General features: G+C 40.3%; 2 protein-coding genes across 2 annotated transcripts in view; one reads left to right on the plus strand and one right to left on the minus strand.

Moving 5' to 3' along the window:
- Window positions 1–14,408: 14,408 nt before the first annotated feature.
- LOC310956962 (putative fibroblast growth factor 1) lies at window positions 14,409–17,561 on the minus strand (the record flags this gene model as incomplete). Its single annotated transcript, XM_083927350.1, has 4 exons — window positions 17,449–17,561; window positions 15,768–15,984; window positions 15,137–15,240; window positions 14,409–14,594 (listed from the first exon to the last, which is right to left on the minus strand). The coding sequence occupies exons 1-4, from the start codon at window positions 17,488–17,490 to the stop codon at window positions 14,409–14,411; spliced, it is 549 nt and encodes a 182-aa protein (XP_083783476.1). The 5' UTR covers window positions 17,491–17,561.
- Window positions 17,562–24,274: 6,713 nt separating this feature from the next.
- Window positions 24,275–25,354, plus strand: part of LOC310956191 (rho GTPase-activating protein 26-like) — an 86,418-nt gene continuing 85,338 nt past the window's right edge. Inside the window, exon 1 of the mRNA XM_083926343.1 lies at window positions 24,275–24,893. Within this exon, the coding sequence (XP_083782469.1) occupies window positions 24,740–24,893 (154 nt within the window). The 5' untranslated portion in view covers window positions 24,275–24,739. The remainder of the gene's footprint in view (window positions 24,894–25,354) is intronic.

The raw sequence follows: 25,354 nt of genomic DNA on the forward strand, positions 1-25,354 counted from the left end.
ATCCTGAAATAGCTGCCGTAAGTACCAGCAGTTCACTTAATGCTGTTGTTGTTCTATTTGTTTTAATTACTATACTAATGACGCAGCACATTGTCTTATGTGTATTTGGTATTTATATTACTAGAATAGTGTCCTGTATATTAGCAGAAGAAAAAAACGCAGCATTCTTCCTCCTGCTTCACAGAGTTCGAGGAAGGGATTGAAAAACACAAACAAGAAAAGCTAGGTTTGCTTTTATGTACGTAAAAAGACAAAGTCTGTAAAAAATAAAATGTGTCATGAGATTATCCAGATTGTGAGGCAGCTGCATCTGGTGGACGTTTTCTACAAGTCCCAACCACAGCGACTTCCTGGTTGATCCAATGCGGAAGTACCAAAAATTGCAGTTCTCCAAGTGGCTGCTAGGGCAGCTTTCATAATAGAGCAATTTCTCATTGATCCCCATGTTAAATAGACCATTTTCACAGCATAATTAAAGCTATTTAAGGCCTGGTACAAGAAAAAATTCTATTCTGTATGTTTAGGTCATATTTCCATGACAACACTGAGGGGGTGAAATTTTTTGTAACAGGTTAGTTTTTATTTTATTGGAGGTTAAAGTTTATGAATAATTAGGAGCGCAGCCTCTTGAGTGACAGCTAGCCACTGGCCCTCACTTCGCTTCGGAGGTATACGTCAGCCGGATGGACGTAAATCCCTCCCCCCCCAACGTCACATCAATGCCCTTTTTCAGTGAGAGGAAATGAGGCAGATGGCGACTCCCGTAGGTGAGTACGACTGGCTCAAGTTGAAAGAACAGACCTCGACAGAGAGGCTACATCCATTTTTATACTGTCTACGGCGCAATCCCCTTTTCTGGGGACACTGTGGTGATTATAAACCCCACTTAACTTCCCCACTCACGATAAAGAACAGTGTGCAGTCGCTTCCCTCATTTTCTTTATCCATAGCAACCTTCCGGGTGCTGGCCGCCTATACTCACCCAAGACAACAGCAGCAAAGTTAGTCCAGAAAGTGACTGCAGTATTAACTGAAGTATTAAATGACCCATGCATTACAAACTTGGGAGAGAAAAGGAGGCAAAACCAGCAGAACGTATGTACTGTATGTTGCCAAGTAACAATATACTAAATGCTTTGTCTTTATAATAATTTCATTAAATGTCTTTATGCTTTGTCTATGAGTGGAAATATAAAGAAAAAACATTTCGTGGTTCAATACAATACCGATGAACTGATGGGTAAACAACATTTTCTACACAGTAATAGTAAAATACTCAAGATGATGTACGTATACCCATGTGGGTAAGATTTCTAATCCAAGAGACAAGTACTGGATCCCAGCTCACTGTCAGTCCTGATAATAAGTGATTCTTGGTCATGTGTGAGTAATACAACCCAGCACACTGTTTATTTCCTTACCCTGACCTCTTTTCAGAGCATGCATAACTAGGATTATTGCACCGACCACAGTGATTGTTTTCAGAGGTCTCTATAAATATACATGTCATATAAAATAAGTGTCGTTTACGTGTGTGTTTGCATGGGATTGACGGTAACACCTTTAATGCAGCAAGTGTTTAAGAGGAGAACAGTCCATTCATCCTATTTTGCTGTGATGTTCACACACGTAACACATTCTCAAACACCTCATTTTGCCTTCCCCTACCTTTTTCACTCCTTTCTTATCTTTTATTTTCCATGGAGTCTGGGGTTTCTTCCTCTCTTTCTCACCCTCTCTCTCTCACTCTCTCCCCCCTCCGGTCTTCCCATGGGCCCAAAGGAGATGATAAGGTGATGTCATACCTCCGCTTCCTGGGGATGTGAGTAACTGTACACTGTGTGCCTTGGGCCATGGCAGTGAGTGTGTGTGTGTATGTGTGTGTATGTGTGTATGTGTGTGTGTGTGTGTGTGTGTGTGTGTGTGTGTGTGTGTGTGTGTGTGTGTGTGTGTGTGTGTGTGTGTGTGTGTGTGTGTGTGTGTGTGTGTGTGTGTGTGTGTGTGTGTGTGTGTGTGTGTGTGTGTGTGTGTGTGAAGACACAAATGAAGAGGAGGAGAGAGTCCGTGGTGGAAAAAGCAAAAGTTGCACACACACACACACACACACACTCACTGCAAATTAAACACACACAAGATTCCTCTCAAGCTGCAAAGCAACAGACATAGTGGACAACAGACACCTCTCTATGCTTTGTATACACCACTGCTAGTTTGTTAGCTCACCTCTGAGTCCACGACTTGCCACAAGTTGGTTTATACAAAAGTTTGTGTGCAAGTTGTCACGCTACAACGTCACAGTATTTGCATTGGCAATGGTGGCTACACATGGGGATAAAAAAAATAACAGAAAGTTGGTGACTATCTGGTCAACATATGGTGCATTTAGCAGCCAGATAAACCTATTTCTGTGGAAAAAAGTTGTTGAAATTCTTTCTCAATTAACACTTAACTCAACAACTGGATTTAATCGACAGATCTGTAAAACAATTTATTTTCCCCAAACAATCATGTGATAGCACCACAATCAAATCCTATTTACCAGAGATGTGCTCATACAGTAAGTTTCTTGGAAGTAAGTAATTCAGCCCGAAAAATAATTAAAAATGCATACTCGACTAATCTTAGCTGACTAAGACCAGGCCGATTAGTCAACGAACCGGCTAAGAGGGGACAGACCTTGTGTGCTCTGAGTAGTCTCATTTACAGAAGGTGAATTCAGTCCATCAGATTAAACGCAGGTTACCTATTGATCTTAGAACTGAGTAAATGCTAAAGTCCTAACGTCAACATTACACTGAAATACACTGTGAACTTTACTGAAGTTGGAACTCATCTCATTTGGAGTCTCAGTTGAATCTGAATACTTAATAATAATAATAAAAGCAAATGGAGATCAGTGGCTTTTTGCAAACAATGCCTGCCACGTGTCTAAAACTGTGTCTCTTTTTGTCTTGTTCACAATGTTAACACAGCTTTGACTTTTACTGTCAACTGAATAATAATGGCAAACATCTGGGATGGTGTTAATGAGTGTAATTAATGAAAAGTTCCAATGTATTTATACTATTTTACTTCAAATGTAGTTCCCAGTGGCTCCACATTGCATGTATGTTATGCACCACCATTTCCTACAGCGCACGATACGTTTTTAGAATTATTCACTACTTTTCCAAGAAATCAATGGAAATCAAAGCTTGCTTAATCAGAGTTTATGTGCTTTTTAATTTTATTTTTATCAAAGTTATGCAGCTGAGCTTGATGCACTCAAGTAGACACTAATATCCACGATTTAAGGGCCCTCTATCAAAAATCATTCACAAGCTGTGTTCCAAGAAAAACAAACCATGAAGAGATGGACATTGTGGAAATTATTTTAGTTTTAGGGATACAAAATAGTTAACCAAGAAGGATAACACATACATTGTGCTGTTTTCAAGTCTCTGTAAATTGATTTATTTTTAAATTGTATATCAAACTGGAAACATTAGAAAATGAAAATGAAAGAATGAATAGCATGGTTTCGGGGGGATAGGAAACTAATCTATAACCATATAGAAACAATGTACATGTTCACTTTTGAAAATAATATGTTTCTAATTGATAATATATCATAAGCAGCTGTGTGTTTTTAACTGCTTCAAATGAAATACAGCTCAGTTCTGTTCGCTCCTTGTTGTTGGACAGCTGACTAAACCGCCCACTGTTATGTTACAGTAACAGACGCACTATTTTGAGTGAGAAGGTCTTGGCATTCATTTTTAGCAAAATTATACAGACAAAATCTCTGGGAGGAAAGCGAAGAATACGGGCCGGAACAGAGGGAGTCTGAAAATAACCAGAGGACTGGAAAAAGAGAGTTTCTCACCTCCTGTTGTCCCTTTAAGACCTGCCTGTGCCCTGAGCCCGGGGGCAAGTATGCTGGACGGGAGCATGAAGCTGTAAAACAATGTTGAGGGTGTGCTCGAAGCAGTTCCCTTATAAATCAAACATAAAACCATGCTGTCGCTGCAGTTCATCTAGGCCCAGGAGCAGCACTTTGAACTTGGATCACATGGAGCTTTCACCTCAAACGAGAGCAGAGCTGCGTTCAGCTTCAATGATGCACTTAAAAGGATAACACCAAGTTGTTTTAAGTTTCTACCGATCTTCTGTATTGCATGTTCAGCAGAGTTAAGGAAGCAATTTGCTGCCATTCACTAACAGCTTCCCTTCATTCAAAACCCCAAAAGATATTTGATATTATGCCACAGCTTTTTTTTTTTTTTTAGAAAGGGAACCAGCCAGATGATGGGTTAATCAACACAATGAAAAAAATGTTTTATTGAATCACTGTCATCATATTTCATTTGTTTTGTGCATTCATCAACTAAATCATGATCAAAGCATTTGGTTATTTGTTTAACATCATAATCACACAGTCATTTTCAGCCTTTAATAGTGAAATAGTGAATTACCTGTGAAGTTCGGGATCTTTAAGCTTAGGGAACCCTGTTTCGTGATTGTGTGATTGGCCAACATGTCTGTAGGTATCGTCACCTGTTGGTTTGGCATGCGCTTGATAGCGCTGCAATGTGTTTTTTTAAGAGAAAAACATGGTTTACAAAATCCTTGTGTATGTGTGAACTAGACCTAAACCTAATGACGCATTGGAACATGAATCCCAGCCTCTTGAGTCAAAATGCTGAGCTTTCTACACCCACCACCAATTCCGACCACCGCCCTGTGAGTCTTCTTAACGTGGAATTCTTAGGAGACAGGGTTGAACCAGCAATTGTTTTGGCAATACAATGTGGGCACTGAACTGGAGGTCATTCTGAAAATATGGTGTAGAAGTTTTCACTCATGAAACCATCTTCACCAGCGACCATGACCCTAGTCTTAATCAACAATGTGGCAGTAGGATTCATTCTCTTTTCTCACACCACTTTCTCTCGTCTGTCATCATTTTTCTCTCCTTCCCTCCCTCTTCTGTCCTATTTGATCACCTTTTGGTCCCTTTTCTTCCACCACTGCCTCACTTCCCCCTCCTCACCTTCTGAGGTCAGCAGACAATGGGCCACTTCAAAAGGCCGGTTTGCTTTAGACATTCTTTCTGGAGAAGGGGAGAACAAATATAGCTACTCCTCTGGTCTGGGCACACACAAAAAAGGATGTTGCCTAAAAACAGAAAAGAAAGGAAGCAGGAACAGAATAAAACAGGGGAGTGAGTAAGGCAGAAAGAAAGAGAGAGGAAGCCACAGTATCCTGTGATGACATGGCCACGGCCACAACCAAACAGTGTGATATCTGGGATATGTGGAATGTGAAGTATTTGCCAAAAATAGGCCTCAACGTTTGTTTAGAGATCTATTTTTCCACCAGTTGGACCTCTTTTTATTTTCATGTTCTGAATGACAGGAAGGGGAAAGGGAAGAGGAAGAGATAAGAGGTTAAACTTGGACCTTTCCTTCCCAGAAAGGAGACTGGGCAGCAACGCAGAGGAGTGGGTGTAATAGCTTTGCTTACGCATTCACTGCCAGAATAAGAATGATTCCATGACGACTTCCAGGGAAATGAAAAGAGGATGCTGTAATTCCTTTTGCATCATGTCGTTGACACAAGGGCAGACATGCCTTTATTGTTTTTTGTAAGAGGTGTGGGCTTTTCACTGAAAACTTAATTTTAGTACATGGACGTTTTCTGTTTCACATCACTTGTTTTTTTGCACAGGAATGCAAATCTGAATGTATTAATATATGATACAGGGTTCAAGAGATATTTATTGTGATTTCCTTCAATGACAAAATTGCAGTTGCAAAATAAAGATACCAAATGTCAAACTTAGGGTTCCATATTGGTGTTATGTATAGAAATATACATTCTTCTTCTTAAATGTAATTTTCTGGGGAAATCCTGGACCCATGCTACTGAGATATTAGTTGTGTGTAGTAATAATCATCATCAACATAATGCTTAATTTCCTGGAAAAGCATTAGCTTCCTTTCAGTGGACGTCATGACGTTGCACCTGACGATTTGGTTTCTATTTTGATGCTACAATGGGAAAGAGGTGAATAATACCTTTGTACAATACCGTACAATTGAACAGTAGGCCCTTTCCTTTGCTGTGAACGTCATCAGGAAGTTCAAAACGTCACAGATGCTTTGAAAGACGCATGAATACAGGTGTTTTCAGCAGAAGGTTTCCCATAGGATGCTGAGTAATAAAGGGGATGTCAAGATATCAGCTGCCACGGTGTCAACAAAGGATCTTAGAAACTAATATCTTGACTTTAATCATGTAATGTGTCTGTAGATGCGTGAATGAGTATGTTTTGAATTAATCTCTGGCGTCAGGCTGCAGGGTTTGTGTCGGTAGTGTAAATTCCCAGGATGTTAAAAGGATAGATGGAGCAGAAAGAAGTATGACTTCACTGCTAAAAATTCCATTTAGGATATTTTTGACCATCACAGGCGTCATCACTGCAGTTAGTCTGTGTGTGAGAGTCAATTTGAGAATGTGAGACATCACAGCTGAGAAGACATGCCAGCTTCTGGTCTCAGTAAGGTGTGTGTGTGTGTGTGTGTGTGTGTGTGTGTGTGTGTGTGTGTGTGTGTGTGTGTGTGTGTGTGTGTGTGTGTGTGTGTGTGTGTGTGTACAATTTGTGCTGAGTGGAGGTGTGATGGGGAAATCATCACTTCATCTATTTTCCTATTCATCACAGTTTTTTTTTAGGACATTTGTAAAAAAAAGAGTGTGACAATGGAGGTCCATCTGGGGACACTTTCTTTTCTGTCAATCAAATTTTTTAAATTCTTGTTTTCTACAATATTCTATCTTCCTACATTCAGGGCGCATTACTTCCTGCAGCGGCACTGAACGTTGGCACTGAGATTAAATCCTGAAATGCAGAGTCGTGCGATATAGAAGTAATACTGGTTTGCTCAACAAGCACTATATAATTTTCCCGCCTAATGCACTCCATATAGTGCCCACTGTGAGAAATAGAACAGCCTCAGCAATGTATCACAAATACAACAGGTTCAATTAAAATACTCAATGGAGGTTATTACATTAGAGAGAAACATAGTTTAACAACAACAACTATGATCTTTAACTTCTTTTTGTCTATTTTGCTTGGAAGATGAATAATGTTGCTCTTTAACCAGTTTTTAAAAAAGGGGGGGAAAAAAGAATAAAAGCTTTGTAACACTGAAACACAGTACGACGAGTATGCTAACATTATATTGCTAACACTGTCATGGTAGCACTGCCTGTAAGTGTGAAGCTGATCAATAAGTGTGCTTGTGATTGGTCAAAATATTAGGTGACACGTTACCTTAACATTTGATGTTCCCTACTAAAGATCTAGTCATTGAAAAGGTCTCTGTGATACAGTTGAAAGCTCTGACAAAAATCATGTAAGTGAACGTTGAATTGAGAGTATTTTATCAAGTTTAACCACCTTGGTGTGAACTACTGGCTACAATAGTTTTCACTGGTAACATTTCAAGGTTTAAAAAAAAGAACTGTAATACTGTATCATATTGTCAGTTGTATGAACAGAACACTTCCTAACTCATCCGAAAAAGCTGTTCAAGTTTAAATGGATAGTTAGGAAATCCGCTTATTCAACCCAGTCGCCAGAATAAAATGTTAGCGTTGTACGTTCCTGCAAACCAAAGATATGTTTAATATCAATTCTGAGCAGCTGCAACCTGTTCTCTTTCCCTTCTCGTCACATACCGACACACACAGTTTTAACCCCCTATTAATGTTATTTAGGTTTGGCCAAGACGACATGCTTACCTTGGTTAAACTACATGGTTAGGTTTAGCAAAAGATCATGGTTTGGTCAAAAAAATACCTCTGTTACGTAATAATTTCACATTGACATGGGATGGGACGGGATACAAACAGGCCATGAAACGCGGTCTCTCCTGGGTGAAAGAACTTGTCATATTAATATCTATAATTTTACATTGGAGTCAGTTGAAAGCCCTGAATGTCCCATACAGACGTAAAAGGGTGCCAAAAATATCAATATCAAATAGCAACGTTGCTGTGGTTTGCAGAAACGTACAATATTATAATGGTACAATTTTTTTTCCTGGTGACCAGCCCAGCTAATTCCCTCTTTTGCCAAAAATTGGATGAGAAGATTGATATCTCTCTACTGTTTGGATGTCAGTTATGAAGTTATTATGTTATGAAGAGCCAGCAGCCTATTAGCATAGCATAAACACCAAACACCTCAGCACCTCTCTAGAGCTAACTAGTTAACACATTATATCTTGAATGTTTATATGCCAAACTACGTTGAGCCTACCTACACAATTATTTAGTAGTGTTAGTGAAAGTAGTTGTTGGTGCTGATCAATAAACCTTTCATTATGTTAGTTCCTTTATAGCCATCTTCTACGTTCTTCAGTCCCTTGCTGCACATAATCTAATCAAAACATTCAGGGCTAAAAAACTGGGGGAAAAATTACCCTAGCCACGCCGCTGGCATATCCACTACTTCAGTTACAAGCACACCGCTGCCTGTCAGTAAGTGGATAAAATGTGGCAGCTTTGATGAACTCAACCCTTAAGCACATTGGAGACTTAAAGCTGCGCTGAACAAGCGTTCGGTCGCTTTTGGCTCATTGTTTTGTTTTGCTTTGTTTCGCAAAAACAGTGCAGCAGCTCTCAACTTACATTCTTGCGAGCCGGTCATATGCCACCGTGAAATAGCAGAGAGACGACTTAAATGATTGCCATGTGAAGAAGGTCAAAAAAAGTAGCACACCAAAAAAAACATGCATGCATCTCTCAGAACTTTTTTTCTTTTTTTTTTCTTTTTTTTTTTTTTACAGTAATAGCTCCTCTTGTTCTTCTATCAGCCCAGGAACAACTGTTTCAGTTTCCCATTGCTGTGATACTGTGGCTAAATCCCAAAGGGTCTATTGGCTGACAAATGCCATTCGCTCCTACTCTGAGGGAAAGCTGCATGTTTGGAGCCCCCACAGAATGTGTCTATCCAGCACAAATCGTCTATTAGGAAAACAGTTGCTGTAACGCCAACCACAAGCATCCAGGAAGTTCTCCGGGTTGTCAGAATGCTCCATCTCGCTTTCTCTGTCCCCCTATTTTCTCTCCCTTCCTCCCTTCGTGTCTTAGAGAGCAGTTGCAGATGGGGAGACTGGTGTCAGCATTTTCAGTTGTATCAGCTGACGGATATGCATCCCCTGTTTCCTTTCCTGTGTGTGTGTGTGTGTGTGTATGTGTGAGGTTGCTTGTGTGGAGGAGAAAGGTGAAGGGAATAGCATGCATACAGTAATGTTGACAAAGCATCTCTGTTTTCATGATGAGGCCACCAGAACAGGATGAGAGCAAAGGTGGAGCACAGAAGGGCAGCGTACAGCCACCGCAGGGGTTCAGTTAGTTTTTTTATCCAAAGAAATGGGTCATTATTGGAGGATATAGTTTTTTTTAATGCCTTGGCGTGCTTTAAATTAACTTTGCACTGTAATATCTGTACATCACTGTAATATGATTGAGATATTCCAATCTACCTCTGTCTATTCTTAGTTAGTACAACTTAATCTAAGACAAAAGTTGTTGGAGTCCCACAGCAAGGGTACATGGGTCTTTTGGAGACCTCATCATCTCTCAGGAATAAAGAGGTAGAGAAGGAATGCTGGGTGGGAGAAAATGACGAGGAGAAAGCAATAAGACAGAGACAGAGGTTAAAGGAGGCTGGAAATTGAGAGACAGGCAGGAAGGGAGCGTAAAGGAAGACAAAATTGAGGAAAGAGAGAGGTGGTGTGTGTGTGTGTGTGTGTGTGTGTGTGTGTGTGTGTGTGTGTGTGTGTGTGTGTGTGTGTGTGTGTGTGTGTGTGTGTGTGTGTGCGTGTGTGTGTGTGTGTGTGTGTGTGTGTGTGTATGTGTGTGTGTGTGTTTGCTAGAGTGGTTTGTGTTGCAGGGATCTTGGCTGCTGTCAGGCTAGGGGACTCCCAGAGGAAGCCAGTCCTTGTTCAGTTTACAGTGAATGATTCCCTTCCTGCCCTGCACAGCCCTGCAGGCCAATGGCCAACCAGGTTTGTGTGTGTGTGTGTGTGTGTGTGTGTGTGTGTGTGTATGTTGTTTCATGGCCTGTTGGAAAGAAAGAGAGAGACTGTCCTGTAAACGAGAGGTCACAGGTTTCCTAATAATCAGTATTTGTCCACCCGCAGCCATGTGTTCGGTCAGTGTCCTCAAGTAAGACAGACCTACCTTTTTTTTGTTCTGCAGATTCATTTTTTGACTCATTTTTATTTTATTACTCACTGGGTACTTCTCAAACTTGAATGTTGTTACTTTTCTTTTTCTTTCAGTTGGTTAGTTGGCTTGTAACAACTGAAGAGAGAAAAACAGAAAATACAGTGCTTCAGAATGGTATTAAAAGATAATTATAGTCGGCCAGTGGTGGGAGGAGTTCTCAGACCTTTTACTTAAGTACGAGTATAAATACTGCACTGTAAAAATACTTAATTACAAGTCCTGCATTTAAATCTTTACCTCAGGATAACTGGGAAAAATAATTCCCTGAAAAATATACAAACAGGATCAAAAGAAAAAGTACTAAATCTGCAGAATGGTTACAATTCTTTGAATTTGTCTGATGATTTTGGCGACAGAACCTCCCAATCTCGTTGTCTCTCCAGTTATACATTGTCATTGCCGTCTTTATGTAAACAACCCTCCTTCTCCGCTGCCGTAGGTGTTTTCTTCTGCTATTGGCTAACACATGATCAAAACGCCATCAACACGCCCACTTGCTCTCTGTGAATACACAGAAGAATAAGCGGCTGTAGTCACATACGGGCTCACTCAGAGATTGAACGGTCTTTGTACTAGGGAGCTGCAATAAACTCACTTTGATGAATCGTCCCATACAACCATGCCGGGTAATGTCTAAATAATTTCATGATTGCATTGCATGTGTGAGAGGGGCAAAGTAGTGCTGATACTTCACTGACAACTGAGAATAGAATTTAGATCTTCAGCAGAGAAGTCAATGAAATTATTGATTATTTAATTCATTATTAAATTAATTATCAGGAAAAAAACGAGGGGGTGGAAAGGAGGATAATCAAGCTCTGATCTGACATTTACAAAGTGTCATCAGAAAGTCATTTCTTAAATTGGAAAATGTAGAACTATTGCTCGATTTGCAATAGCAATTTGTCACACTCTTGGAAAAGTAATAGTCCTACTGTAACGTTCCCTACCAACTCGGTTTAAACCCCACAATAATATGGAACTTGTTGGAGCCATGAATCAGCTCCAATTCTCCCAAACATCTTAAACCACGTTCCAGTGTTTCCTCCAGGATCTTTTTTCCTGGCACTCTTGCCTCTGAAACAACGTTTAAGGCCATGTTCTGTTTCAGCCGTTACACATTAAGTGTGGATTAGATGAAGAATGTCATTGCTTCCAAAAATGTGGTGAAAATACTTGATCGGGGTGAAGAGAGGTCTTTCTCTCCGTTGGGCTGGTGTCATCTGTCACAATTTTATGGATACAATTATTTTAACTGGAAAGCAGCAAGGCTTTGCTGAAACTAGTGCAAATGGGTTTTTGTTAAAGAACATTAGAAACATTAATTTGGCGGACATCTTTGCAGAAAGAATCCTTAAGGTCGCATCAATACTTTTTAAGTGCTGATATAATTCAACATATTTCTAAAAGAAAATCTGTCAAGTAGGAAGTTGGCGCTGAATGTTTGACCAGAATCTTGTTCTAGTTTCTTTGATGTGATATAAATTGCAATTTTAATCAATGTTGTTTTATTTTGATATTTTATCTGGTTGCAGACACAATCAAACACTATATTTGTTGATTAAAAATGGGCTTTTTGTTGATTTAAAGTTAAAGTTTATTGTAGAAAATGGGCTTACAATCAGGTATCTAAATAAAGTGTGATCAGAATTGAGACTGTGCTCATTCTAGAAGATTAACTTCACATGGTGATTTTGCCCCTGCATAAAATAATGCACAATGTCTTGGTAATTGTCTTTATTTAATGATTTAAATGGATTTAATGGAACAGTGTACTCTGTCACATACAGTACCTGCAGCTGCAACACCTGCTGTTGGCAGCAACTGTGTGGTTTCCTAGATTTACCTATTTTCATTCATGATTTATTTTTACTAGGATTCGGCGAGACCCATATGTGTAAAGATAATAAACTGAGATTTTTTTAAGCCCTCATTGCCAGTCTGGGCAAAACACCACTGAACCTAAAGCAATGCTGCCATCTTGTGGCCAAACATGATCTTTTTCTTGTTTATGTCAGGAGGAATGTGTCTCTGGTAAACACCTGTAAAAGTGAAATGTGTTAATAAAAACACAGATGTTCATAGACAGTACCAGAGACACACACACACACACACACACACACACACACACACACACACACACACACACACACACACACACACACACACACACACACACACACACACACACACGCATACAGCAAGCTAATTAACAACAGATATTTTGGACACATAATACTTGCAAACTTTTATTCACATGTCTGCGTTTTAGGAAGAAAAACAATCATAGTTACAGCAAATTCTTTATGGATAATAATGCAGACTTTATAACACTTAATACAATATGTATTACTATTTTTACAGTTACCCTTCTGCTCATACTATGTATGTATAAATTATTATTTAATACATGTCCATTGCAATTCTCAGCTAAATACAATTTTACTAGCAATTCAACTTTATAAATATATATTCACAACAGTAATTTAACCTATATAGTGTTACAGTAACTTGTGTTTTGACTTAAAAAGAAATACGTTTACAGAAACATCTGATGTTGGGTTTATGGTCCAGGACAGAATGGTCAATATTTGGTCCGTCTCTGCCTCCTTACAACCAAAATCCAACAATTCACACTTGAGCATTTGGTGTCACCAAGATGTTAAATTCTTCTTTGGTTCCGTGTTTTCATAAACATACAGCTAAATAACAATGTCACTGATTACTGAAACATAGTTTTCACATCTGCTTGAAGACTGTCAACCTGACATACCACAGACACCAGGCCAACCAACAGCGCAAAGAGAAAGTTGGAAAACAGAAGATAAGATAAAGGTGCAAGACTGTGTATAAGCAATTGTAGAGTTCAGTGGTAGCAGCTCTCTCGCCGTTTGCGGTTGTGGTCAACATTTCAATTGTTACAGGTTGCTCCACCAGTCAAAGACATCACTGTACTGCTTTGGATTATGGGTAGCTTAAGTACTTCTTCATGACATCAGGAATAAAACATATTTTTCTTAAAACAAGGTTGATACACGGACTTGTGGCTTCTACAGGAGCATAAACCATTGTTTCACAATCGCATAGCTCATGGTTAGGTCTACCTTTAATGGTTGAGACACTATGGCAAATTCCTGATTCAGAATATGAATGGGATTATCACGTACATGTACGGATTCAGACTGTTGAGCTCTATGTAAGTAGAAAGTGCTCCTACAGTGCCATTGCAGTCATTCTTCAGCTGCAATGATGGTGCAGATAGAGCACAGATGCGGAAGAACCACAAACCATGACCAATCAGAGCAGCCTGGGCTTTTTTGGGAGGGGGGCTTAAAGAGAACAGCACTAAAACGGTGCGTTTCAGAAAAAGAGTGAATACAGGTATAGTCACACCTGTCTACTGTAGACAGTATGAGAAAAAGTATGTGTTTCTTGAACATTAAAGCATGTTATCACGTTCTAGTAGAAACCCAAACTACGTATGTACGTAAGTATGAACCTGAAAATTAGCATAATGGGACCTTTATGCGAGGCACTGACAAATTTGTATTACGATTATTATTCCCTGTAGTGCAGACTTTGTTTGCATGCGTTTTATTTCAGTGCCAGATGGTCGGCTCTTTTATGTTTACTGCTTTGTTGATTTCCTTTGTACCAGACGTGATCAATTGTAAAACTATTTCTGTATAAAAGTGTCCCGTTGCTGTCTTCCAGCAGTGGTATTTCATACTAGGGTTCAAAGTGAATACCCATTTATCAAGGCTGACATGCACTCATACCACACACATTTTCTGTCTACAGTGAGAGGGTGTATATGTGCTTATTGACAGAAAGTATACTAACTCATATGCTTGTGATGATCATATACAGTGTAATCTGCTTGCATGAGCAGTAATCAAATTGTACATAAACAAGAGGAATGAACAAACAGGTTGGTTATTAACACTGAAATAGAAAACTAACTATGTAAAACAACATCATGTGTTTGCCTTGGGCTTTACCGCACCGTTAAAAGGATTTTAAGTGACCTTAAATGGGAAACCTTGTCCTGTGTAAAACTGCACTATTAATGTGCATTTAAAGACTAAAGTGAGCGTGTCCATTCTTCCTGGTGCCGTCTTGCTTTACATGTTGCCCGCAGGCCTTGGCAGGAAAAAGATGGCCTTCTGACCCTGGTGGGTGTCTGGTCCTGCTTTGGGTTGGCCGTTCCTCTTAAGCCCAACATACCAATTGTACTTCTGAGAGCAATATGTGTTGTAGTGGTTTTCTTCATACTTCTCCAGGAAGTAACACTCGTCGTTCAGCGCTTGCTGAAACAAGAAAGTAAAAGGGGGTGAAAAGAGGAGAGCAGTTTGTTTTATTGCAAATCTTCTAACTCTTCCTGTAAATTGATTTTAAATGCTGTGTGGATATGCACACACAGCAACAGAACAGTGCTAAATAACTGAAATAAGAAACAAGGATAAGGATATTTATTTATTATGTGATACATGAAGAACTCAGGTCCTTGTACTGGTGACAATTAGAACGCAACTAAAAATATGGACAGTAGCCGCAGTTGGTTTGGTGGATGGCCGCAATTGTTAAGTGAGATGTGGAATTTATCACAGCATGATACATCTGTAAATCGTTAATTGTTTATGTCACTCATCCATTGTTTCATAAATTCCAGTGACAAATTATTGCTCACAGTGATTGGCTTTGTGGCCTTGTGTTTTGCAGTTGTGGAAAAACCCTTTATTACAAACCAAAGCATCCCCAATGAAACCATCAAACTATTAGGTAAGATTTAATCTTTCCATTTAAAATTAGGTTAGCTTCATAGTGGCAGTAATTTTGTGCAAAAACTCACTGATCCGTAGAGGCGTCCATTTTTGTTCATAGCCAGGTACCTTCCTGTCATCTCGCCCTTGATGACCACCACTCCCACGCTCACAGCCTTCAGCTTCAGTACATCTGCAACACCAGAATATGAAACCTTTCAACATAACACATTTTTGTTGCCTTTCCAAGGAGAAAATGGAAGATAAACTTACTTAAACACAATGTAACCATCATTTTTCTCAGAAACATAGGCCCTATCATCTGAATGTGTACACAGGTACTTATCTTTACGTACTTATTACCTCGCATGAGAAGGCTTTGGAGGTTAATTCAAGTATTTATAAACTCTCACACTCATTAGCCTCAATATTCATCCATTTATACAAGTACAGTTATTTCTTTTCTTTTGTCTATCATTATTTTAGCAACTATGAAAACTTTTCATCATCGTGGGAGATAAAACAATCATTTAATTTATTCATTTAAAATGTTAAAAGTCATAACAATAAGCAGGGCATATGAGTTATATTTTCCAAATTTGCTTCACTTTAATCTTTTCTATAATGGTATTGCTAGAAGTCTCTCCTCTATATATTTTTGTTTGCTCCTGATTCTGAGACACAACAACAAATCACACACAAAAAGGACTCCTTCCTCACCATAGGGGTCATTTTCCTGCCTGCCACCAATCACAGTTCCATCTGTTAAAATCCTCAGGTGATATCCTCCGTTTTGGCTGTACAGTCTGGTCAGTGTCCGGTGCTCCTGCCTGGACATGTCCAGAGACGTAGGTCCAAACGGCAGCACTGTGACATCTCCCTCAGACATCACGCTGAGAGTTTGAGGCTTGGACGAAACAGAGTGATGTCCCTGTGTCTGCAACGACAGAGGAGATCCATCGCGTTCACTGTTCACGTCACCTGGATCGTGTCTGAGACACGAGAGAAAACAGGAAGAGGCCAATGCCGCCTTCATGATTTGATTACGGGAAAGGTTTGGGCTCCCTCAATCACTTTCTCCCTCTCTCTGTGTCTCTCCTCCTCTCTGTCAACCTTTTAAGGCAGTCTGTTTTTTATGAAGTGATGAAACCAGCTACGGAACCAGGCAGAGCAGCCACATGATCAAACTTGTTTTCTGACTGAGCATCACTTAGGTCCGTTTTTTGTAAAAATAACTTCCAGATGGCAGTGATGTAACTTTCACCTGAAATCCGTGCAAGGCCAGACAACAAAATAAACAATACGTGGACACAGCGAAGGGCAGAGGATATTTGCCGTAATGGTTTTACCTCCTGGAAATGTTGCAACTGCCAGCAATAGTTTATCAGGGATATTCAACAGTGACATTGTAATTACCAAGTGAGTGAACACAAGAGCTACTTTCCTCACACTGAGGCAAAGACTTTTGTATTATCACCCTTCATTCAGTTAGCTTAGGCAGACTACATTTTAACAGTCAAACAAAACTCCAGCAGCCAAACACTTTAAATCTTTCCGCCCGAGGAACGATCCAGCCAGGCCTGTCTGTCTTACCCTTGGACTGTCTGCCTACTCAAAAGCTTATCCAAAAAAAAGTCCATTTTAAAGCCGCAATGTAATCTAAATATCCTGAAGGCTAGAGATCGTCAAATGGAAAAGTAGTAAGGAAGCAGTGAAGGACCCAGTCAGCAGTGATACTGTACAACTCTGGCTGATGTCATCATTTGTAGCCAGGGGTAGAGAATAACTGCAATAGAGTCAGGCTGGCCCACATCTGAAATGAGGGAGAAACAGAGGGAGAAAGAGGGGAATGATAGAGGGAGAAGGAAAGCAAAAGACAGAGCAGTGCAAAGCCACAAGAGGAATGTAAGGCCTACCCACTCACAGACAGGATCTGGAGAAGAATGTTGAGTTACGGGATATGAGAGGTTACTTTGTGTCCACAGGGACCTTCGGACGGAGCTGCTGGTGGGAATGACGTCAAAAGTCCAACCGGTGACCGAGTCAGAGTGCGGATGCGTGGGAGTATATTTGAACATGTGTGTATGTTTGGGTTGAGGGAAGATGATGTTTAGGTTAAAGTAGAGCAAAGTTCTGCTGGGAATAAAATATTGTTGATTCACAAATGTGTCATTCAAAAAAACGAAGAAGAAAAAGAGTTAATGGATGCTGAACATTGCTACATTTAATCCTTAGCATGCACAAACACACGATCCACATCAGCTATAATTAATCAATTAAAAAAAGTAAAATCAAAATCAGATCAGAACATCTGTTAGTGAATCAGCAGAGGCGATTACTAGCTAACTAGATTCCAACACATGCTACAAGGTTCCTCTTATGTAGTGAGTCAGTCACCTACCTGTGAGGAAGTCATGTGACAGTGCCCCTGGTGAGCCAGCATGCCCTCCTCTTGTCCTCTTTTTATTGCCTTTAGTGCCAAATCTTCTTACTCTTTTCTCCACCAGAGAAGTGTGTGGACTTTAAAGACTTTAAAGTCTCCGTACTTGTACCCTACCTACCCCCTCCTCACTCACCACCCCTCTAGCAACGTCAGAGGACTCATTTTAGCAGGCCAACGTCAGGACTAATATTACCACACTAGAATAGGGAAAAAAAAAAAAAGAGAGAGAGAGAGAGAGAGAGAGAGAGAGAGAGAGAGAGAGAGAGAGAGAGAGAGAGAGAGAGAGAGAGAGAGAGAGAGAGAGAGAGAGAGAGAGAGAGAGAGAGAGAGAGAGAGACTGTCCAGGCCGTAGGGATCCAGCCAGAGCCTGGAAATGAGCAGGGCTGGCTGGCTGTCTGGCTGAATGCTGATACATTCTTATAGAGGTGTCCTCCTGGAGACACTAGTGAGCAACACAGAATAAACATTTATAAAAGACACAAAGAGAACGACTTCAGTTTCCAGAATCAATCTTACACCCCCCTTGCTCGGATCACACCTATTTTGATCCAAACCACACACCTGTAGAAGTTGCATAATTGTATCTTGCATGGTTGGGACGCCATTGTGTTGACATAAATCTGCCATAGACACAGGGATAGACAGACAGACAGACAGACAGATGTATACACCTGGCAAAATACTCAAAACTGACTGCGTGGTAGTTCCCGCTACAGCAGTACAGTACACAGACACACACACACACAAACACACGCACACACGCACACACGCACACACACACACACACATACACACACACACACACACACACACACACACACACGGACACACACACACACACACACACACACACACACACACACACACACACACACACACACACACACACACACACACACACACACACACACACACACACACACACACACACACACACACACACACAGGTAAGGTGAGAATAATACCAGCTGTTGTGACTTTGGCAATAAATTATCCCACATCCATGAATGCAGGTAGAGTCATTAGAGGCATGGGATGGAAGGAGAATAAAGTGTTTGTCTGCAGATTTCATACTTCATAAACAATAGACAGAATCGGTTTTCTATTCCTAAAAGTAGTGTCACGCTGCTGCTCAGATTCCAGTAACTTGGGCTCCAACAGAAGGTACCAAACAGGAAGTTTGACACTTTTTCTAGACAGTTTATGTGCAAAAAAAAATCCTGGACTGGCTTTAGAATGTCACTCACACCCAACCAGCTCCTAACGGAAAAATCCTGAGAGACAACAGTATTATTGTAAGAAGAAAGAGAATACAAATCTATTACTGGGATCACAGAATCACTTTTACCCCTACAGAAGATAAACGATGGTCGTAGTTTAGAATTTAGAATTTTGCAGGACACAGCAAAAGCATTTCCGAGGTCATCTACGTCATGATAACTTTCAAAGTGAACGCACTCGGTTGAAAAGTATATATTTAGAAATGTACTGTGGGGTGTTGACATTTCTCAAAATGATGGAAATGGCTTCTAAGAATGCACCAATCTCAGTATCTATTTTTGCACACGCTCACTGTCTGTCTCGCACTTGCATGACAATAAACATCAGTGGTGTGCAGGCTGGGTGAATTATTCACAGTGCTTGCCTCGCCTCTGTCTTCTTCTAATGGATACTTCAAGTTCCTGTCTGTATAATTCATCCCCGACAGTACATCTGCACATTAATAGTATGTTTAAGTTGTAAGAGATGCAAGACCAGAGGATGAGCAGCAAAAAAAGACTGACTTCATCGCTAAAAAAGTGCAGAGCCTGACCTACTTTTCTCTCACCTGTTCAGCATTGAGCTTCTCAAGCTTCTTGGAAATGGCTGCTTTACCTTTATATACCAGTAGATGGCAGAGTAAGTCAAGTATCACAATAGAAAAATCTGTTTGGTTGCTTTTTGTAGTAGCTACTGAATATTAAACCATACCACAAAATTATTATATTAATTAAGTTCAAGTGACACTTTAGTTGGCTAAAGTTCCCTTTACATAATATGTGAAAATGATCTGCTGTTCTTTCATATGTATTTGTGAGCTGAGAGACGCCCCCTCATTACTAAAGTGAAAAATCACATGTAGAGGCTTTCTACATATAGTCTCACATTGCCGGACCTATCTACACAGCGCTGTCACACAGACACTCAGACACTCAGACCGTTACTCTTCTTTTAGTTCTGGTGATGTCTAAATCCAGATCCATGATTTTTTTTCACAATGGAGACATAGCATCACCTTTATAAAAATGTTATCTGGAAAGTATTAGTATTAGTATTACAGTTGCATATTTACACAGCCAGCATGTGTAACATTATGACTAATTTGGAAATGTTTGGGTCCACTTCACAACTCCTGAGGTGAATATCTGGCTCAGCAAGTGCTAAATGCTCCACTCTGTTCAGCAACTACTCCCTACCTTTGTCTGTCTGTCTACGATTTGGTGCTACTGGTAGTGTAGGTTTCCTCAGAGTGTTTCCATTGCGTCTGTAAAATCAAAACAATGAGCTGAAAGACACTGAAAAGCTCCATAGAGCTGATGAGAACTGCAGTAACTCTTAGTGAATCCATTCACACGTTGATTTAATCCATTGTTATTATTTTAATATCGATTATAGCAGCTTTAATGATAGGCCTAATAATAAATTCTCTTTTGGTGAATAGTTCAGAAGAAGAAGTAACTTCCTAATGTTTTTTCACATTTGCTGAGACTGTCACTGTATCCTGAGTCAGGATTCTTGACAGCAATATGAGACAAACAATCTGTGAAAATGTCATGTGCCTCCGCCTCCACCTGCTTCTCCCTGTGTGCTCCTGATGGCATCTGACGGATGCAACTGACGGATGAGAGCTGAGGAGGGTCTGACACAGTGTCCTATATCTTGCATAAAGTGTCTTCAGAAACATATATTAGTGAACCTTTTAGCTGTAAAATGAGAAAGTTTGTGACCAAGTCGAGTCAAAACCAAGCACCACCCAACAGAACGAACAAACTTTCTCATTTAACAGCCAAACAGTACACTAAAACAATATGTGAGAAATAGGCATTACAATAACATAATAATTATATTTTAACCAGTGCTTCAAAGAATGGCAGTCTTAATCAGATGGTTAGGAACAATGTTTCATCATTCTTCTGGAAAATGTCACAGATCCTTTCACATCCTGAAAGAACTTAACTTGTTGTAACATGTGTATGGAAAACATCCTTCACACATGGTTAGTCCCTGTATGAGCTCATGTACTATAGCTGAACTATGTTGGAAAGGAATTGTCTCCAACCCTGCAACATAAACCCAGTCTGCAGTGAGGCCAGTGTTAAGGCACAGTACGTACATTGATTAGAGCATATTATTTCTGTTTCTTAAATGAGGATGAGCTCTGGCTTCTCTCCGGAAATTGATAAAGTAAAAACATTGTCTCCATAGTGTATTTAAAGACTGTGGCTTTGATCAGTATCACTGCGAAGATGATTTATGGCCATCAAGACGCTGTTAATTTGATTTGTCTAATTCCATCCTCTGCATCAACCTCCCCTCCCACACAAAGCTTCCTGTTGAGAGAACAGTAACCTAATTATCTGCCGCTAAAAATATGTATGCATATTTCTCTCTAGAAACATGAAGCAAACGACAGCTGACAGGTGGAGTTCTTCAGCCCTTCACAACTCAAATATCCTCCTCAAGTTTCGGCCCACCTTAAAGTTAGAAAAATCATGTCCACATTGATTTCACATTTGCACTCAAAAGCCATCATCATCATATCGAATGGAGTAAACAAGTATGCATATTCCATAATGTTATACACGTTTGATTCAAATTCAGACCGACATTTAGGAAACTTGGGATATTGACTAGAATCTGAACTATAGACCTGCTGCTTTAATATTGGAATTTTTCATTTACAATCCTTGATTATAAACTGGTTGAAACTGGTTCTTGAGCTTGCCTGATGCATCGTAGACTTCATGAAAAAGAAAAAAACAGGCCATGACTTCCTGTAAATGGCTATCTCTGTACATCGTACTATGACAGATGGAGAAATGAGCAAGCTACCAGACGCTGTGCTGCGCTTTGGCAGAGGAAGCAGCCCAGGCCTGAATCTGAGCTGTGTTCACAGATTAACCACACACGCAAACTGTGCATTTGACATTGATGTGCATTTAACAAACAATAAATAAATAGATAAAAATGTGTCATCATTTTAATGGTAAGACAGCAGTAGCAGAAATTACAATATAGAGTTAATACATTTTTAATCAATTTGGGATGCAGGCTATTTCACACTTCTCCCCTCTAGTAGGCCCTACAGATCACTGCACGCCAAAATTACCAGACAGAAAAACAGGTTCTTTCCACAGGCCGCCACTATAAAAACATAAATATATACTTTACCCATTGTATTGTTCATCTGAACACAATGCATACATTGCCATGACACAGACCTGGATTAAAAGGTGTAAGGTAACACCAGTCCATAGTGTCACAATCCCTGTGGGACAACCCTGTAACACCAAGCAACCACTTTTTTATAGTGTTAAATCAATTCAAATTCAAAAAACTTTATTTATCCCCGGGGGGCAACAACTGTAGTGCAGAAAAGATATAAGTGGACAGTGATCGGATTCAGATGAGGTCAGATTTGATACATATGTGTGATGAGCAGATGTAAACAGAACTATAGTGCAGTAATAGAGTATAAATATAATATATAACTATAAGCTATGTGCAGATAATAAATAATAAAAATTAAAGAAATCCTGTAAACATGTTTTTTTTAGTTTGTCTTCTTGGATAATTTGACATGTAGAGCATAAAAAAATAGTTGTGACTTTCCTCTCCCATCACAAGTCAACATCCTGCTTTTTTCTTGATTAAAACATGAACCACAGTAATTGTACAGTATAAGTCCCTCCACGAGTGTTGCATGTGATGCGTTGCAGCATCTTGCCAGTAGAGAGCGCCAGAGAGCGGTGACAGTTTCCCCTTAATCCGAGGCAGATACCGCTGCAAAGAAATTCCCCGCTCGGCCTGAAATGACATCAGCGCCTCCTCCCACCAACCAGGCTCCCGGCCCGCTGCATACAAAGATTGTGTATGCTCAAGAAGATGTAACACTGCACTGACTATCTGGCCCTGCATGTACTCTACCGTTGTACCTTTTTAACTGTGCCGCTACTGACAGGGCTCCCCTATCTTAAAATGTTAATGCATTATTTTATACATATTATAAAATCAAATGTAATACTTGAACTGGGTTTGTTATCTTAAGTGACCGATTTCTGCCGCTCAACCTTCTTGTTGGTTCTAGTTCAACCCCACCCAGATATCTGCTTGCATGTATCTAAAGTAGGTCTAGTGTGGAAAAGAGATCTCTCTGCTAACTTGGATAAAGGATAATAGAGAATAAAAGATGATGATTCTCTCAGTGTTTTTTCATCAGTCTAGGTGACCTCCTCATTATTATTATTATTATTATTATTATTATTATTATTATTATTATTATTATTATTACTTCCTTAATATACAAATTGATGTTTTGTTTGTTTAGCATTATCCGTCTGTCGGTCAGTCCACCGCTTCTGTCCAGATCTAGCTAATGTCCAGCTATCTTTGCTGATAAAACGTTGTAGTCATGTCAATGTATATTTTTAGCCATATTTAAAAAAAACAAAAAAAACTTGGAAAGACAAGGAAAGATTATCAAACAATTTGGCGGACCCCTGCAGTAACTCTGAGGACCCTCCGCTGAATCTCTCTGACCTAGAGGATACATTTAAAATAACTTTAGTTGATCCCATGATTTTGGATGACGCATAAAATTTAAATTGGCCAATTATGACCAAATACCCCAAACAATTTTATCCGGCTGATGTTAACATTTAGCTAGTCTGGCTTACTGTATGTGCAGTGCTGGAATAAAGCCTGACCTAGACTAACTACACCTTCACAGAGCTTCTAAAATGGCTGTAGATTTTTCCTGGTTTTCTGTGCACTATATGTATAAAAACTATCAAAAATAATCAGTAAAGCAAATACTAAAATGATGCTACATTTACCACTTGGAGGAATCTTTGAAATGAGATCTAGTTGGCTTGGTCAGAGGCGCAGGCAACTGCTTAGGGCCCCAGGCCAGTAAGGGGCCCCCTGCAGGCTGACACTGTGCAAAGTTTTCAATGTCAGTAGGAGACCTGACCTCCCTAAGGGGGCCCCACCTGACTCCACCTAAGTTTGGTTCTGGTTTTATTATTTATTTATTTTCCTGTTTTTTTTATTGTTCTTCATATTAATATGTTTGAATTACAGGTTTTTTCAATGTTTATATACATAATTTAAAAGTGACTAAAATTCCGCATTTGTTTTGTTGGCATCAGATTATTTATAACATAGTGGTGATGATGGATTGGCCCCAACAGACCCTAGAATCGCCTCTGGGATTAGTTGATGCAAATGTTGAAGGAGCTGCAGCTGCTCTCGAAACAGGACCAGAGTGAGCCTTCTTCTCCTTTTTTCCTTATCTCTGTTCTCGAGTAGCTCATCGCACACCCGCCCTCAAAGAAGGTCAGCGCTCCAGACCGGTCATCTCATTGGACGAGAGAGACGTCAATCAGGGGATTATTATCCGTGTCCGGGTAGGTTGATTACGGTCTGCAGCGCTGAAGCTGAGCTGGGCTGGGCTGTGTGTAGAAGGCAGTGCATTTAAAAACCGCCCAGAGAAGACACCGCATTTACGAGGCTACATTTGTTTTGTTTTTTTGCTGCCTCGGTCCCTCCCTCCCTCCCTCCTCGCCCCGGTTGACTCTGTCCGGTCCACAATGAGTTGGTCGAGAGGAATGCTGTTTACCTGAGCAAGTGTCTTCTTCTAAGCCCTCCACTAAAACACTGACTCCGCCGGGACTTTTTTTATTTCATTGAATTGGATGCAGTGTCGGGACTGCGTGACTGAGACAAGGGACAGGAGGACCGCTGCTTGTGACAACTTGAGCGTTTGCCTTTAGATTAAGAAAAGCCAGGTTATGTGGGTAGGCTTTGCTGTCGGACACATCTCCGCCCCGTTGTTTACATGTTGTAATTGGATTTTCCATCATTTCCAGCAGCGGCACCAGTAGCTATAGTAGCAGCTCAGGGTTACTTCCCTCCTCTTGGCGCCCCCCCTTTCTCCTGTTTGGAGGTCTTTTGCCGGGTCGTTCAGGTTGTGTCGAGGCCGAAGAAGATGGGACTACCTGCTCTGGAGTTCAGTGACTGCTACCTGGACAGCCCGCAGTTCAGGGAGAGGCTAAAGTCCCATGAGCTGGAGCTAGACAAGACCAACAAGTTCATCAAGGAGCTGATAAAAGATGGCAAGGCTCTGGTCCAGGCTTTGAAAAGTAAGTTGAGGTAGAAAGGTGTGTGTGTGTGTGTGTGTGTGTGTGTGTGTGTGTTTGACTGACATCCATGCTGCTGTGCATATTGACATAAATCAGTTTTGGTGCATGTGGTTTTGTCAGAATGAGTCACAGAAAGTTAAGATGCCTTCAGGTGTATGTCTATGAAAGAGACTGCTTGGGAAGTTTTATCTCAGTTGTACTGACATCACATGGAAAGCTTAGGCTTGTGTGTGTGTGTGTGTGTGTGTGTGTGTGTGTGTGTGTGTGTGTGTGTGTGTGTGTGTGTGTGTGTGTGTGTGTGTGTGTGTGTGTGTGTGTGTGTGTGTGTGTGTGTGTGTGTGTGTGTGTGTGTGTGTGTGTGTGTTACCTATAAAGCACATTTCAGAAGTTAAGAGGTAAGGCGGGTGAAATTTGAGTGAGCCCTGAAGCTGTCGGCACATTTGTTCCCATCAGCTTACATT

The sequence above is a fragment of the Echiichthys vipera genome, assembly GCF_963691815.1.
Source record: "Echiichthys vipera genome assembly, chromosome: 14".
In the NCBI taxonomy this organism is placed as follows: Eukaryota; Metazoa; Chordata; class Actinopteri; order Perciformes; family Trachinidae; genus Echiichthys; species Echiichthys vipera.